The sequence below is a fragment of the Enhydra lutris genome, unplaced genomic scaffold (assembly GCF_002288905.1).
Source record: "Enhydra lutris kenyoni isolate GAN:26980312 unplaced genomic scaffold, ASM228890v2 scaffoldscaffold19, whole genome shotgun sequence".
Taxonomy (NCBI): domain Eukaryota; kingdom Metazoa; phylum Chordata; class Mammalia; order Carnivora; family Mustelidae; genus Enhydra; species Enhydra lutris.
Genome location: NW_019154103.1, coordinates 26,038,950 through 26,056,799, shown reverse-complemented (window position 1 = coordinate 26,056,799; position 17,850 = coordinate 26,038,950). Strand labels below are relative to the sequence as shown.

The following is a 17,850-nucleotide window of genomic DNA, read 5'->3' as shown; positions in this document are numbered from 1 at the left end:
AAAATTTTTTAAAAATTCAGTTCTTATCTCGTATTCAAATATTGGGATTTTTATAATAATAAAAAAAAGCTCCTTTAAATTTATAGCCCTATACGTTCTCACCAAGTCACTGTGGCTTTGTAGGGATTTGCTTCCTAGCTTTACCAAAGGAAGTGGTACTTGCACTTTCTCTCTCTCTCTGTTTTTGGACAAAGAAATATTCCCACTCCAGTGTTCTGGATGCCAGCCCTCCCAGTACCTCCGGAGCCTTTCCCAAATGCCTTCCTTTCTTTCTTTTCTATTACAAATTCTTTGCCAAAGGCTTGACTCAGGTTAAAAGCACACTCACTCTGCAATTATCTTGAGCAGCCATGGAGGCAAGAGAGACCTTCCTCAGACGCACTACAACTTTCAAACTTTTCTGCCTTCCCTTTCCTTTAACAATTCCAGCACTGTCTAACGGTGCTTTCTGCAATCATGGGAATATCCTTATACCTGTGTTGCCCAACATGAAAGCCACTAGACACACGGGGCTATGGAGAACTTGTAATGTGGCTAGTGTGACTGAGGAATTTAATTTTTAATTTTACTTGTTTCCAACTAATGTATAACCAATTTTAAATAGCCACATGTGGCCAGTGTCTGCCGTATTGGGCAGTGCAAGGGCACTTTACCCTTCCTCATATCCGAGAACAAAGGCATCTGCTTCCACATCTTCTTTCATGTCTGTATGACTTCTTCACGAGTTGCTCAAGAGCTCCTAGTTGCCAAAGCCAAGAGACCATTCATACTGACCCACTGGTCCCTTCAGAAACTCTCTTCTTATAACATTGTTTTTTCTAGATCTTTTCTGCCTGTCTTCTTTGCTTTCTCTTATTCTTCTGCCCAGCATATGAAAATGCTGGTGTTTTCTGAAGTCTATCCTTGGCATCGTTTCTTCCCCTGGTAAAGGTCCCTTCCTATCAAGAAATATCAACCATTCCCCAGTCTTCAGCTGCTGCCTCCAGACAAATGACTCTCATATCTGGAGCTATCTTACTACCAAATTGATAGCTAAAACCACCCTCTAGAAATTTCCACTTGGATGTCTGTTTCACAGGAATTTTGAACTCAACATGTCTAAAACTGAGCTCTTAATCTTCTCCTCAGATTTCATCCGTTTTATGGTATCTCTCTTGATGATGAAAAGTGTCTTGGGTCAATCAGTCCAGAAAGCTGGATTCAACCCTCTGTCACCAGTGAATCACAAAGTCAACTGATTTGTCAACGCTGATATGTCAGTGTCATTTTTTTCACTCCCTACTACCATGATTCATTTGGGATTCTTATCATCTGATTGGTCTTCTCCCCTTCCTCAGAACCGATTTTCATCCCTGCCTTCAATGTCATCATCTGTCTGTAATGGTATAAAGCTGGCCTACCTCTGTGGAACTGACTTGCAATGGGAGCCGACAACCTGGACACTCCTTGGTTATATGCCCCCGCCTTTTCTCAGCTCTTTCCACCTATGTATTCCATAGTGCTCTTCTCTAATTTTATTCTGCTAATTTTATTCTGCTATCCCACTGCTAAAATGACCGTGTAATTTATTTCCCAACCTGGGACATATTTGAGAAGAGAAAGGGTATTGTTTAATATTTATACTAGGCATAAACTAGGACAATCCTGGAAAAACTTGGATATAATTACCCTACCTCTTGTTGACAGAGATAACAGATAAATAAGTACTCTATAAACTATACATGATAATAATAGTAATAGCTAATATGGTTTGTGAGCTTAGCATTACCTAATTACTTTGCTGAGTTGCTTTATACAATTGAATATATTTAATACCTGCAAAATACCCCTTGTCCTCATTTTAGATGGGGAAATTAATGGTAAAGGACTAACCTGCACATCTAGGAGGAAGTGGAACTGGGCTTTGAAGGAGCAACATGAATGGGGGGCCCACCTTCTAACTGATCACTTTATTGGATCCAGGTTGTCCCCCCCCACCCCCCTTTTTAAAAAAAAAATCTATAATGGCCAATAAAACCTTTCCTGTGAAATTACCTTGGACCTGACAATCGTACTATATTTATTTATTTTTCTATTTAAATCAACTGCCTTCTGAGGCCAGGGGCTGGGTATCTTCTTTAACAGAGCATGTTTTTTTTTGTCCTTTCCTGGCCTGTCTTCTTCATATTATAATGTAAAATGGTTGTAAACTAGTCAATATCTATGTAACATAGTGACTTGTACAAAACTGGCCTAAAGAATAATGGTTTGAAAAAGTAGAAATTTTTTCCGTCTCTTCAATAGTTTTCACTTCATCAGCAATATACCTTACATGTCTGATCAAATTCTGTAAGATTTTCTAAAAATTTTTTTTGTATATTTCAATTATCTGGGAAGGGACAGGTGGCAAGGGATAAATACGATTTTATGTGAAAAAAATTTTTTTAAGATTTTTATTTATTTGACAGAGATCACAAGTAGGCAGAGAGGCAGGCAGAGAGAGAGGAAGGGAAGCAGACTCCCTGCTGAGCAGAGAGCCTGACACAGGGCTCGATCCCAGGGCTCTGGGATCATGACCTGAGCTGAAGGCAGAGGCTTTAACCCACTGAGCCACCCAGGCACCCCATATGTGAAAAAAATTTTAAAAATCCTCTCATTTCTTCCTCACTGTCATATTTCCAGTGATTAATACTATTCCTATCACAGCAGATACTCAGTAAATTAATCTGCAATGAAAAATAATTTGTTAAAAATGTCACCCTTTGCTTCTGCTATCAATAGCAATAAAAATATTTCTTTGATGATTTTAGGCTGCAGTGAATCCATTTCTTGCTTCTTCTCACTCAAACTTTGATTCTTATCTTATAAAACCCAGAAATGTTCTAGTTCTTTTAAGTAATTTGACTGCGTGGGTCTGGATTTGGAAAACATAACTGTGGTAGCAGCTAACGTGCCAGGAAAAAGAACACAGCACAGTAGGAGAAAATCTGAAACACTACCAGTTCAACTCCCAATTTGTTAAGTTGTGGGCTTCCATTAACTACTTCATGACTCAATGGGCATTTTTCTAGTTAGTAGGGACCATTCACTATTCTCTGCCATCAACATGAAAATGTCTTTGGTTTACTTTCCAGAATATGGTGAGATAAATTGGAAGAAAAACATACATTGAAAAATTGCCCCGTGAGGTTTTTTTTTTAATAAAATAGCTCCAAAATTATTGAATAAAAAAATAAGTTACTTTGAAACAGTGTAAAAATCTTAATTGTGGAGGCATTTAAAAAAAATGATCAGGATCAATGTGGTAAGCTTCAGAATATGAAGTCCCATTTCCCCCGCGTGTCACTAGGACTTTATTACCTAAAACAAACAACTTTTGTTATTGTTCTGTGATTTCTGTGGTACCTGGAAAGTGAACAGGATGTTTATCAGCAGTTTAGCCACTGATAAAGTATGCCAAATAACCAAGCTAACGAGACTGCAACATGGAACATAATAACTAATTAATGAGAGAGAGAGATGAGGAATGGAAAAATAGAAGCGTTTCTTTTCAGATTTTAATATTTTGGTTTATAACTCAGTCCTACTTGATTTCCCCCTCTGGTCAGTTGATTCGGTTTATTAACGTTGACTTATCACTAACATTGATCCTACCACGGTTCGTGAAATAAAACATGATCATGAAGACCAGCTCCAGGATCGCAAATGAAGCAAAACTTTATTATTTGTTTCTTTTACTGAATTGAACAAAGGAGACAAATATAGAAAAGGGGAAGTTAGCAGATGATGGGTTTTGCTACTACCATGCACACAGATGTATATCAGAAAGCACAACTGTGTGATAAATGATCGTTCTCATCTGCCTATTCTGCGATTAGGAAGCCAATTCAAAACAGCATCCACTCAGCTTCCCAGAGCCTTGGGGGGTATTTAGAATTGTGTTTGATAGATGAGTTCAATATATAAAGACTTGTGAGCTGCTCGTAAATCATAATGAACTGATAAATTTTTAGCGAATGGGAATACAAACAAGAATTGTATGCTCTTTCAAACAGCAAAGTGGCTTTGTGGGTTTTTGGAATTAGCCAAGAAGGTGCTACTAAAACCACTTGTACTTTATTGGGGAATGAAGGGAGTATTCTATTTTGAACAAAGCAAAGAAATAGAAATTTGAGTTACTAAGTCTAGCCTTTGTATCATTCCTCTCAGAATTGGTTTACCAACGGTTACTTTAACAAGCGTTCACAGTAGACTATGGTCTTTTTAACTTGCAACTGTGTTCCCTTGATTCTGCTTATTTGATAAAACATGCCAATGGTAATTCATTTTTGTTAGCATAAAACTACTGTGAAATTATTCTGTTTCACAGAAGGTGTCTGAAGACCTTTAACTATCTGGGGTCATGGAGTGTTTTCCCTCTACAAATTATATTTTTGTCATATTCTCCCTGCCTTGGGAATATAGCCGCTCGTGCTGACCTTTGAGTAGCAAGATTGATTATATGAGGGCACAAAGACTACAATGAGAAGAGTTTGGAGCAAACTGAATAAAACATGTTAAAGGCCCTTTCTGCAGCAAAAGAAATGCTGTCTGGCGCGTAATGTACAATAACAAGGACAACGGCTATTGTAGATTTTGACTTTCAGCTCTGCCATGAGTTTTTTTTTTTTTAAGACATCAAATCTTCTCAACACAACTAACATAAATTTCAATATTGCACCTTTACCTTGGATTATAAGGGAGAGAAACACCCAAAGTCAGAATTCCTAATAGTAGCTGCATAGATTCTTGCCTGAAGCTGGTAAACCTCTTGGTTTCAGAACCTATTCTTTACCCAAACAATGCTGACAGAAAGCTTGGGTTGTATCACTGGTAGAGTGAACAGATATAAGAAATCATGATGCCTAAGAAATAAAGAGAACTTATAAAACACACTTTATTTTCCTAAATGGGGCCAACTATAAGTAGAGGATGTGTTTCTGTGTCTGCTCTGGAAAACCTCAATGCCACCCTTCTTAAAATATAGTCTCCCAGGATTTGTTTCCTTCCCTTAGAATCAATGTCTAATTGAGTTTTATTGTTTAGCTTATTGTACTTATTACAGACCCAGGCAATTCTTCACTTACAATGGTTTCAAAGGATAGTAATGTTTCAGTTCATTGTGAATATCTGCTAGTGTTCTTCTGCTTGGAGGCAGACATAATCAACTCAATCACAGATTAGCTCACCTACAAACAAACAGGCTAGTCTCAAAGCAGTATGGGCAGGAATAGACACATAATATGCAGGCAATAAAAAGCACGCTTGCCAATGATTTTTATAGCTGGAGGAAATGTTCGGTATATAGTATTTAAAAAACAGGACGCAAAACTATGCACACATGCTCTAAACATTAAAATAATGTGTCGATAATATATTTTTCACACTGAGATGTACATATATACCCAAATTCCTAGGGATGATGTATGAATTTTATTTGCTTCTTCAGATTTTTCTGTAAATTCTATTCTTTTTAAATGAATATGATTTAGCAAATCAGTCAAATAAGCATTATGTTTTAAAAACCTCCCCACAGTTGGGGTACCTGGGTGGCTCAGTTGTTAAGCATCTGTTTTTGGCTTGGCCCCCGATCCCAGGCTCCCTGCTTAGTGGGGAGCCTGCTTCTCCCTTTCCCACTCCCCCTGCTTGTGTTCCCTCTCTCTCTCTCTCTCTCTGTTGTCAAATAAATAAATAAATAAATAAAAATCTAGTAAATAAATAAATAAATAAATGAATGAAACCCCCATGGACTTAATTAAAGCTTCATTAAAAATATGTCCCATTGTTGCATGATCCAGGACAACCTGACAGAAAGTTGTCATATAATGAGGCTCTTCTAGTATCTCTCATAATTACATCTTTTGAGATAAGTCTGAGATACCGGAGCCTTACACCAGATTTTGTTCTTCAGGAAGCAAATACAGATAAGGATACTGCAGGAGGTAAGAGTGTAAGTACTATGTAGATTCATATAACTCAACTATTCCTTTTAAACTAGTAAAATCTCCAATCAAGATTAATATTCTGACAAAAATTGATAATTATTTTTGTAACTAGAATGCAAATGACTCCCAACTTCTGGTCCTCCTGGAGAAACAGAGTAATAAATAAATAATGGCAGGAAAAAGAACACAGCACAGCAGGAGAAAAGCATGTGAATATCTTTACCGCCATCTTTCTTTTACTACCTTAGTAAAAGTCATCCCTTCTTCCCAACAGAGCATTTATTGCACATCTTGACCTTTATCTTCCTACATGTTTTTCAGTGTATTAAGATTGGAAGTAATATCGTTTGTGTTATCCAGGCAGAACTATATTATTTAGCCACTGATGGGTACAGAACTTGCCTTTGAGTACATGTCCTCTGACGTTTGAGGTCTTTTCCTTCCTGCTCCACAAATGTTCTATTTCCAATGGGGGTCTGACATTCTCTGTGTGACCAACATAGATGCCGTCTGTTAACTTGTGGCTAGCACAACTGAAATGACTCACAGCTTTTATTTATTGGGGATTTAAAATATTTAAAGGATCAATACAAGCTGGCGGAGTACTTGCACATAAATTGTATTGGCCAGAGCACCAAACTAAGGCAAAAGGTTGAGCTGGGGGGCTTACTTAAAAATCAGCACATGTGGCATAATTTGTTTGAATAATTAGAGCCCTCTTATTAGCTATCTGGCCAATTTATCTCCCCAGAGAATTAATACAAATACACATTTTGTGCAAACAAACAACTCTGAGAAAAATGGGATACTCTCTCAGTAATGAGTAGATCTGTCCTGTGTACTGCAAGGAGATAGATTGATCTCATTAGTGAACCAATTAAACTATGTGCACAAATATGCACTTGGTATATTTCTCTATTCTCTTTAAATTCTAGGCTAGTAGTGCACAAAGCCCCGCAGAATAATATATGGGCTACACTGGACACTGAAATGGCTTTTGATTAGTTATCTGCCTTCACATAACCTAGCAGGTGACATTTTCATGGGCCCACTAATTTCAACATAGGAATGCCATAGCCTATTTTCTGCAGTATGAAAGTTCAGTCAGAAGAATATATTTTTCCTCCCAAGTTAAATCACTTTACAGCATTTTTATTCATAAGTAGAATAAAACACCAACTCTAAGAAAATAATTTCTTCTGTGTTCACAGAATTCTTCTCTGGAACCAGTAAGGCTTTGGGTATATTTAAACTTCTTAATATTATAAACATATATCATCAAACTTGAAAGAGTAAGTGAATGGCAAAATATGAAAGCGTTTTAAAGGATGTGGTTTTTAGGTATACATGACATCTCTTAAATCTCATTTGGAAAGAAGAGATTAAACCTAACATTTAAGGTTTTTCTGCTAATGAAACCTCTGGGTTTCTAATCTTTCAGAAGTTTCAATGTGTCCCTTGATCAACTCAAATAACTTGAAAATGAAAACAGATCAACCTCAGTTTCAATAGAAACTTACCATTTTATAAGGCACATCCACTAAACGGTGGTCTCATTCTATACTTTATCACATATGTTAGTATTTCAAAATGTATTCTAAGATAACTCGAATTATTTCAAAGGCATGTATTTCAAATAGTGCATCCAGTATCAAAATAATTCACTTTAAATCTGAACAAATTTCAGTACAGTTATGTTAATACTACCATGTGTTATTTATAATTACTGACTTCCTTACAGTTATATACACAGATTGATAAATTTAACTATTTTAAATCATACTCAATACTTTAATATGAGCCATTCAGTATATAAACTATTTAGTAGAAAATCATCTCCCTTTTTTTGACTTAATAAGAAAGTAGAAACAACTTTGAGCTAAAACTGTATTCTTTTTCCAGAAGCCACTTTGTTATAATTAAATGTTATGGATGGAACAGACTTTATATAATTTAAAACTTTTATATTACAGTTTCTCCTAATCCCCTTTCAGAGTGTATGTCTTCCTTTAAAAAGTCTGGATTCTTCAACTTTGTAAATATTCTTAATGCAAGAATATTGCCTTTGGCCTAGACCTAATAGAATATATTTTGAAGAATTCCTATAGTGGTTTACAAAATCCAAAGAGTGAGAAATTTCTCTCCATTGCCAAATGAAAAATCTTATTTCCTGTACACTTCATGTTGTCATAAGACACGTGCTTGGAGGAACATGAAACTAAATGCTTTAAAATATATCGTATCTAGTCCAAAATAACTTGATAATATACTCCAACGCCTAGCACAAAGTATCATCTTTGAAACAACTAGTAAGAAAACAAGATAGAGAAGAATAGCTTTTCAGTGTCAACGTATGCAGTATATGTTATTTCTTCAAAGAAACAGATCAGTGGAAGAACGATGCTTTCTTAACTCATCAGACAGCAACTTAACTCAAAACTACAAATGCCTACATTGATAATCCCTCCTATTTTACTGACGGCAGAGAAGAATGCCTTAAGAGAGGCAAGATGAAGGTTAAGTCTTAATTTCTTTCAAATAGAGTCAGTAAACACATTGCCCAAAGTACACAAGATTTTAAATGGTCAAATCCTTTAGATTTCAAAAGTAGCCCAACAATTGTTTCTAGTGATTATATTTGCACTACATATAAAACTTACCATATTAAAAAAACTAAAACAAAGGTGGAAAAATCTAATGAGTTTAAATTACATCGAGGAAATTTACTTTCAAAGCTAGAGGACAACAAGTGACCATTTTCTCATGAATTATGTATTATATAAAAACAACAGTACATAGGGATGGAGGCTGATAAAGAGACCTAAAATATCTCAGTAACTTTAAAAGTTGGTTGCCTAATTAGAACACGAATACTTTTTTAGGCCTAGTTATAAAACTATGCATACATACCCTGTTCTAATACTTCTTCTTCTCCTTTTGGCTGCTGTAGTAAAGAAGTCTTATCTTTGTTCTCTGTTTCTGTAAAGGATTAAAAAAGCTGAGCATAAATTTGTGGGATATATCATAAATGTTAAATAGTTTACTGGAAATAAACTATCAACATAAAAATATTTCCAGGATCTTATGTTTAATAAAAAAAATAATATGTAGGGAGAGGGTGGTGGGGTTATGGACATTGGGGAGAGTATGTGCTATGGTGAGTGCTGTGAAGTGTGTAAACCTGGCGATTCACAGATCTGTACCCCTGGGGCTAATAATATATTATTATATGTTTATAAAAAAATAAAAAATAAACAAACAAAAAACAGTATGAAGAATTTATATGCTAGAAATGCTCTTAATCACACACACAAAAAACTTCTAGTGTAACCACCATCTACCAGACTTCTGACTTAATAACAAGATCAATTACCCTTTCAGTAATATATACATGAGACAATTTTAAAAATGCATTAAAAAAACTGCTTGTATTTTTAAAAATTGAATTTAGTGACATTTTAAGGATACTTTAAGAACATTTTAAGGCAAATTCTATAAGCATATTAAGATCTTAATAAGTGATCTAAGTGCTATTTAAACTTGTTTCATAAAATTTCCAACAGAAAGACATAAGAAGCTGCTCTGGCATTTTATGATTAGATCTGTAAAACTCAAGAAAGTCTCAGCATACTTCATCCAATAAAACAGGGTGTGGGTTTTGCAATTTTAAACTAATGAAATGACAATCAGTAGGAACACTTTTCAGATGAAGAGTAAGTTCATCAACAATTCTGAGAATGAGACCAAAAAGGCCAAGATTAGTAATGCCTCATAAATCAAGAACTCTTCTTGCTTGAGGAGGCCCATTAAAATAGATAATTCAGGGTAGGGTTGGAGACGATAACCATTTTCATTGGCAAACTGAATTCACTCTTTAGAACTGGTGTATAAATTCATAAATTGTCTAAGTCATTACTGACTACGGAATAATCAAATGGGGAAGTGAGAAAACATGAATTACACGAAGAAAGAGAGCTACATTTATTGAACTGGTGCCCAAACTAGTCTGTTCCACTACTAGATTCTTCACTTTCACTGTTTTGATGGGGGCATGTCAGGAAGGTAGGTAGGTTACAAAGGAAGGAAAAGTGGGAATTGGATTATGTGTACATGTGATTGACAGGTGGATGCTTTCAAACATTAATTATACAGTCAAGTGAGACACACAAGAAAATATAAACTACAAAATCATATTTTACTTTAAACGAGTACCAGCTTTACCTTTGTGATGTCCATGCATCATAACCACGTCAGACTTCACCGGAATTGGAATATTGGCCTCTGGTGGTATGGATCTGAACAGTTCCGGAGCCACATTCTGTGTACAGGTCATGAAAGAAACGGCGTGCTTGGCTTCCATGTAATACATAATGTATAGGTTGCACATTTCATCGCTAGATGTGCCACTGCAAGCAAAAAAAAAAAAAAAAAAAAAAAGACATAACAAATCAGCTACTCACATAAAACAGATTCTTTTTTTTTTTTTTAAAGATTTTATTTATTTATTTGACAGAGAGATCACAAGTAGGCAGAGAGGCAGGCAGAGAGAGAGAGAGAGAGAGGGAAGCAGGCTCCCCGCCAAGCAGAGAGCCCGATGTGGGACTCGATCCCAGGACCCTGAGATCATGACCTGAGCCGAAGGCAGCGGCTTCTTAACCCACTGAGCCACCCAGGCGCCCTATAAAACAGATTCTTAATGCAAGAAAAATACAACCAGTAAATCTGCCAGCAATAGGTTCAGAGGTGAAAATATTGTGCCTTTATTTTATAGCTTTCATTAAAACCCATCACAGTTTTCAGCATCTAAAGCACATTGTCAAAGGCACATTTCCACTTCCTAATGGAGCATCCATTTGCAGTCACTCCATACATATCACCCAATACCGCAGATGGAAATGGCATTTAAGTAGCAGCAACATACTTTCCTTTCTCTTCTAAATCCTTTCATCCTTTAGTCCTTCTTCCATTTGCTAAAACTCACAGATTGGGCAAAGTACTTGCCTCATGGAAAAATCTTAATTATTTACTTAATAATGGTAAAACTCAGAACACTTGAACGGAAATATCATATATTATTTACAAGTCTTTAAAAATGGCTTTTTCCATTTAACCCTGAGAGTCTAGGATCTCGTTTTTGGTAATTGTCTCCAGCCGCAGGGTCAGATGAACTGAGAATCCCGTATTGATACTAAGGACATCCTAAATGGGCCCCTGATATCCTACGTGGCACCTTGGCAAGCAGGGAAGTAAAGAGAGATATAAAGGAATGGTACAAAGGGACATCAGTCCTAACCTCTTCTAAAGGCTCAGACCTCAATGGGGTAGTGCCGTGCTGCTGAAAGACTCAATTGTTAAAAACAGATTTTAAAACAGTGGGAGGAATAAGTCAAGCAGAGAGAGTCAATTATCATATGGTTTCACTGATTTGTGGAGCATAACAAATAGCATGGAGGACATGGGGAGTTAGGAGAAGGGAGCTGGGGGAAATTGGAAGGGGAGGTGAACAATGAGAGACTATGGACTCTGAAAAACAATCTGAAGGGTTTGAAGAGGTGGGGGGGTTGGGAGGTTGGGGTACCAGGTGGTGGGTATTAGAGAGGGCACAGATTGCATGGAGCACTGGTTGTGGTACAAAAACAATGAATACTGTTATGCTGAAAATAAATAAAAAAAAAAGATTATAAAAAAAAAAAAAACAAAAAACAGTGGGAGGGACATTTCTAAGATACAAGCTCCAAACAATCCAAGGTAATGCCTAATAGCTTAATACATGTTTTTGTTCTTCCTCAGTTCACGTGGGCTATCATGTATTTCATCTTCTTCACCATCATTAGGAGGGAATTATCATTTTTTTAAATTAACATATAATGTGGGCACCTGGGTGGCTCAGTGGGTTAAAGCCTCTGCCTTCGGCTCAGGTCATGATCCCAGGGTCCTGGGATTGAGCCCCGCGTCAGGCTCTCTGCTCAGTGGAGAGCCTGCTTCCTCCTCTCTCTCTCTCTGCCTGCCTCTCTGCCTACTTGTGATCTGTCTGTCATATAAATAAATAAAAAATCTTAAAAAAAAATTAACATATAATGTATTATTAGCCCAGGGGTGCAGGTCTGTGAACCACCAGGTTTACACATTTCACAGCACTCACCATAGCACATACCCTCCCCAATGTCCATAACCCAACCACCCTCTCCCTACCCACCTCCCCCCGGCAACCCTCAGTTTGTTTTGTGAGATTAAGAGTCTCTTATGGTTTGTCTCCCTCCCGATCCCATCTTGTTTCATTTATTCCTTTCCTACCCCCAAACCCCCCACGTTGCCTCTCAACTTCCTCATATTAAGGAGATCATATGATAATTATCTTTCTCTGATTGACTTATTTCGCTAAGCATAATACAGGAGGGAGTTATCTTGATACACCTCCACAAGACTTTCATTTCCAAGGTAGATTGCGCAAATGAATGTTTCCTTTTTGGTGTTCTGACAATTTTTAGCAAGCCTCTGCTAATAAAAAGCTGCGAAGTGGCTTATTTGCTGAACAAAAACACGTCAGTGTTGATTTTTCCGGCAATGTCATGTGGCACTCACTTCCTCGCCATAGCAACAGTAATGACGTGAGCAAGGGAAGGAACAAAAAATATTTTCCAAACAGGGATGTGGTTTCTGTAAGCTTGGAAAATGGAGAACCCCCGAGAGACCACAGCAATGAATCCCCGCCACAGGAAGCTCTGTTCATGCTTTAAAAGTCATTTGGCTTCTCACTCTCTGAATCTGATACCTGTCAGTGTAATTGCCTCTCCTGTGAAATGCAAGCCGTGAGGTGCAGCCCCAAACGAACACCTGTTCACTACACACGTCTTCACGTGTCAAAACACCCTCCCTAAGAATTTCATTTTAACATCACTGGAGTTGGTCAGAAAGCTGTGTGTTATAAAAGAAATGGCCGGTGCCAGAGTAATAAGCCAGAACCTTTCACCATATTGTCTACTCTTTCCCCATTCAAAATGCAGAAAAATGTGTAGATCAAGAGACAGAGATGAGGGAAAAGGAATTTAAGATGTGGCTCTAGCTTAGAAGACCTTGAATCATCATGTAGAGAGGAAAAGCAAAATAATCATGCAAACTTTTCCAACCAGTGAAAGTAAAAAAAAAAAAAATTCAGTAAATTTATATAGTAACAAATGAAACTTGCAACTAATCCATGGACAGATCCTTCCACATTTTACCTGTTTTACCTCATGCCCATGTTCATCTGTAAACACATGACTTTATAAGACAGCATAATCAGCTCACCAATATTCATTTAAGGTACTGATTCTCTGATATAAAATTGAACTGATCAAATCACGTTAGAATCTTTGCTATCACAAAGAAAAATTCATTAAAGACCTGAAGGAAAAGAAAAGATCAGACTTTATGCCTTTCCACTTATCATCGAATTCGTAGTTAAGATGGCTAAGTTTCTCCTACCTGACAGAGAAACAATCACATCTTAAATATGTCAGGACTCAAAACTTAGTATGAGCAAACCAGTTTGCCTATTTTATTCCTCATCCATCTTTCCTTCATTCGAAAGAAAACAAAAAAAAAAAAAGAAAGAAACTCTGACTTTAAATCAAACTGCTTTCTGTATTCCTAAGGGAGAGTGTTGACACATCTACCCTTGTTTTCTATAGAGGACAACACACGCAATTCAACTCTGTCAATCTAATGATTATTAATATGAGAAAGTATGGAGGGAGGCTGTGTTTACACATTTGCCCTGGCTCTGCTGAATGGCCCTTTCAGCAATTCCTGACGCCAGTGTGATTCTCTAAATGATGCCTGCTAGCATCACTTATATTCCAAAATTACAGTGGTGCATTTCTTTCATCTTCATGCAAAATAAAGTGCTTATGTGATAACTACTTTTTCATATCAGCTCACTCTAAATCTGACAAGCTGTGATGAGCTTAAAAATAGTTAAGCCCTCAATAAATATTTGTTGAGGGAAGGAAGAATGAATAATATATCTTAATAAATGTTTACAACTTGTTATGGTATAGCCTGTTAGCCCCTAATATATCACACTGCTGAGTCAGGTCAATTTTATGAACTCTGTCTAGGGCATTCCAGAAAAATATTTATATCTACCTGTCTATCTATCTACCTATTTATCATCTATGTTTTAGGAGGGTTTTAATAAAATATATTATTTCATATTATAAAGATACGTAATAGAGATTTAAGAAAGTACTAAATATTCTGAAATGAACCTTTTAAAAAAACCCAAATCTTATTGTCCCTGGTGACTGTGTATCAAACTGTGATACTCCCTCCATTTTGATGATTCCCTCTCCCTAGGTCCCTTACACTCAACAGATGCTGGGCTTAAAAAAACAAAGCAAAACAAAAAACAATGATGGGAAATACTGATTTTGGAAAGAAATAGGACACTTTAAAGAAGTTATTTTTCAAAACTCTGAATCGTTTCTTCAGAGCTTTCATGGTGCTTTTAAACTTACACATTAAGGAGTTTCTGTCCATGTAATTTTATCTTTGCATATAATATACTTTAAAATGTTGACTAAAGTGCTGTGTTTAGTATCTATGAATATTCATTAGACATCTCATATGTATATGATATAACTGGCTCCAAAGGAAAAATATGACCAACAAAATTGACCAAATATGTAAATATTATCTACCAATTCTCAAGAGTTAATTTAAAATATTAGCAAATTAGCTGACTTAATTAGCTTAATTGGCTGCCTTAATAAAATTCTTTTTTTGGTTGTTTAAACTTGACTGAACATTTGAAATGAATTCAGAGAAGTGTCATATGGAATATAAAATATGTAATGCAGACAGACACAAAATACAGCCTCTCCATTGATTAATGAGTACTACGTTGTTAGTACATACATTGGTGCAAATTTGTCTAAGATATAGTATTCATATTTACAATTTAAAAAGAAATTTAATATATCCAGATAAAAATTACTACCATTTGGTAAATTTCTTAATATGTCTTGTCTTAAATCCACTTAATTTTTAATGGTTGTGTTTTGTGATGCAGCCCTGCTGGGAAAAAAATCAGTCCCTATGTTTAAAAGGGCTTTTTATTAGTTAAGTATGATTGTTCCACGTAAGCAAAATTTTCTCCAGTCCTAAGATTTTTAGTTCAATATAGAGTTAAGCTTGGATTGGGTGAAAAATTACTTGGCTGAACATCTTCTTGGTAGGCCATCGATAGAATTTTCCTGTAAAACCTAGTTTCCAGGTAGCTGCAGAATTAAGAAAATTAAAATCCAGATGCTTGTAGTTCTTCCAAGGCATGGAGGGCTATCTGCTGGCCCATACGACCTGTGGTAAATTGCGTGTATCTGAGGAGTCTTTATGCTCACGGTTCTAACCTGTGCCCGGGGCTGGGGGGCGGTACATGTTCATGTATGATCATGTTGGGGGTTAGGCAGGAAGGGAGAAAAGGGAGAGGAGATTTGCAGAGTATCATTTAACAGACTCATAAAACACTAGTTTTCTTTCTTTTTTTTTTTTTTTTAACTGGTTACATTCTCCACCTTAATTCTATAGCTCCCTGTGGAAGTGGTATCCTGTATTTTATAAAACAGATGCATTGATACTATTACTTTTCTAAAACTAAAATGTGTATTAAGTGATTCAGGAATATTATGCATTAATATGAGAATTTGTATTCATATTTAAATTTTATTCAAACCTGTCTTATTAGTTTATCATTCTACAGGGGAAAAAAATGCTGCCCTAATATAAATTAAATATTCAGAATATGGATTCATCCAATAACTTAACTTCCTATAATTTCTTTCTATTTCATTTGTATTTCAAAATGGCATTCCCTTTAGCCCACATGAGATTTACAAAAAGACTGGTATAGTCATTTTAAGGTATTATTTTAAAGCAAGATGCACATTTGTTAAAAGACTGAATCAGTCTGAACTCCTGATGAAACAGGCTTCTTCAGATTACTTTGGCCTTTCATCCTGGCATTGTAACAAGTCACTCATTTCTATGTTTGATACTGTCTCATGGAGGATACTCAAAGGATACAATCTGGCCAAAGTTACAAGACCTCCCAGATTATTTAAACCAAAAATTCTACTTATTCTGCACTTGAACTTGTACACTAATATGTAGAATGTGTTGAAAGGGATATTTTTCCTATTTAGTCTACCTATTTCAAAGGCTATTAAAATTACCAATGGCACTTAAGTAAAGTTGTAGAGGATCTACACTAACATAGAAAGGAAAACAGCTCATCAACACTCTATGACTCATATATTTCAAGGCTGGTAAGGGGGCACCTGGCTGGCCCCCTCAGTCAGCGGAGCATGCAACTCTTGATCTTGGGGTTGTGGGTTTGAGACCCATATTTGGTGCGGAGCTCACTTTAAAATCTTTATAATAATAATAATAATAATAACTACTAAGAAGTGAATGTCTCACTCCTTTAAATCTAATCTTGTTTACTTTGTCAAACTTTTTCTTACAGTTAGCATGCAACACCATAATTTTATTGTTTTCCTTGTCTCTCCCAACCTTACAAAATTTATTCAAAAGCAAAACTCTTGGAGGTTTCTTGTTTAATAGAACTTGTTAATTTTTTTCTTACTGTCCTATCTTTAGCCTTAACATTGATGTTTATTAACATAGCAACCCTTTAGAGTGACATAAAAAAATCCTATTCCACTGTCTCAAATGCCTTTTTACTTTTACCGGCTTCAGCATCTTTTCTGTTTCCCCTGACAACCAAGAGCTAGTGTTGTCATCATAAGACTCAACCTTAGTACATTTAATGCCTATTTTCAGATGCCTACTTTCTGTAACTTCTCTTTGATCAAAGATAAATGGCTTAAAACTCCAGCTTCCAGGTGGCATCAGTAAATATTTTATAACCTAATTTAACATGGAAAGAAGGCTCTTGGTTCTTTTTTGACAAAAAAAAAAATAAAATAAAAAAAAAAAAAGACACTTTATCTTTCATTTTTAATTCAGGCAAACTTTTTTTGAAAGCGTTCACAGTGCTTTGAAAATTTTACTTAGGGTTATAAAATACATGTATTTCAAAGAGGCTCAATAGTTTGAAAATTATTTAAGGCTCTCTTTTGGAAAAGAGCTGAAAATTATTGTTCCTATTTGGTAGCCTAAACAACTGGAAAAAAAAATGAATACACAGAAGTTTTAAGAGACAGGGAAAAAAATCACAGTTCTGAGTAATTAATAGACACCACCAAATGGGGAAATTATATATTTGCCTAAATTTGAACATAGGACAAAAAGACACTTGAGAAAAAAATTTCATAATCAATTATATTTTTCTTTATTAAATGAGCCTAAGGAAGTAATATATACTCTTGTGGCATCTATAATATATAGAGGTGTGATATTCAGGGTTCTGAATAAACAGGAGGAAAGGAAACATAAAAAAATAAGCACATGTTCTGGAGTTTATCCTAGTCACTCAGCTAGAAAATGAGAAACTGCGATATACAGTTTGCTATAATTGTTCATGATAATAAAAAATTGTGCAATTCATTCACAAACACACCTATCACTTATAATCATGCCTTGCCCCAATAAAATATTCTAAAATACTAGAATTTACAAAACCATACCCAATGTGCGTGGATTCTGTCCTTCCTTCACCAGTGAACACACATCTTGCTGCCAATATGTCACCAAAACTCACATCTACTGGGTGCTCCACAGGGTAGAAAGCCTACCAAGAAGATAAACACAATGATTCATTAATATTGCCAATAAAACCCAGAACTATGTGCTTTGATAACATGAGGCCTGGCACACCCTGGGTAGAGACGATGAAGACACGAACATACAGACACACCATTCACCAGCATGTTTACAAATGTTAAGA

General features: G+C 35.9%; 1 protein-coding gene across 9 annotated transcripts in view; it reads right to left on the bottom strand.

Moving 5' to 3' along the window:
• Nucleotides 1–17,850, bottom strand: part of LOC111148403 (peptidylglycine alpha-amidating monooxygenase) — a 159,255-nt gene that overhangs the window by 49,230 nt on the left and 92,175 nt on the right. For 8 of the 9 annotated variants that reach the window (XM_022504922.1, XM_022504924.1, XM_022504919.1 and 5 more), the window contains exons 11-13: nt 17,591–17,694; nt 10,185–10,369; nt 8,874–8,942 (exon numbers count right to left, since the gene is read on the bottom strand). In XM_022504922.1, coding sequence (XP_022360630.1) covers nt 8,874–8,942; nt 10,185–10,369; nt 17,591–17,694 — 358 coding nt within the window. Of the gene's footprint in view, nt 1–6,365; nt 6,450–8,873; nt 8,943–10,184; nt 10,370–17,590; nt 17,695–17,850 lie in introns of all 9 variants that reach the window. The other variant, XM_022504923.1, reaches the window with a different exon arrangement.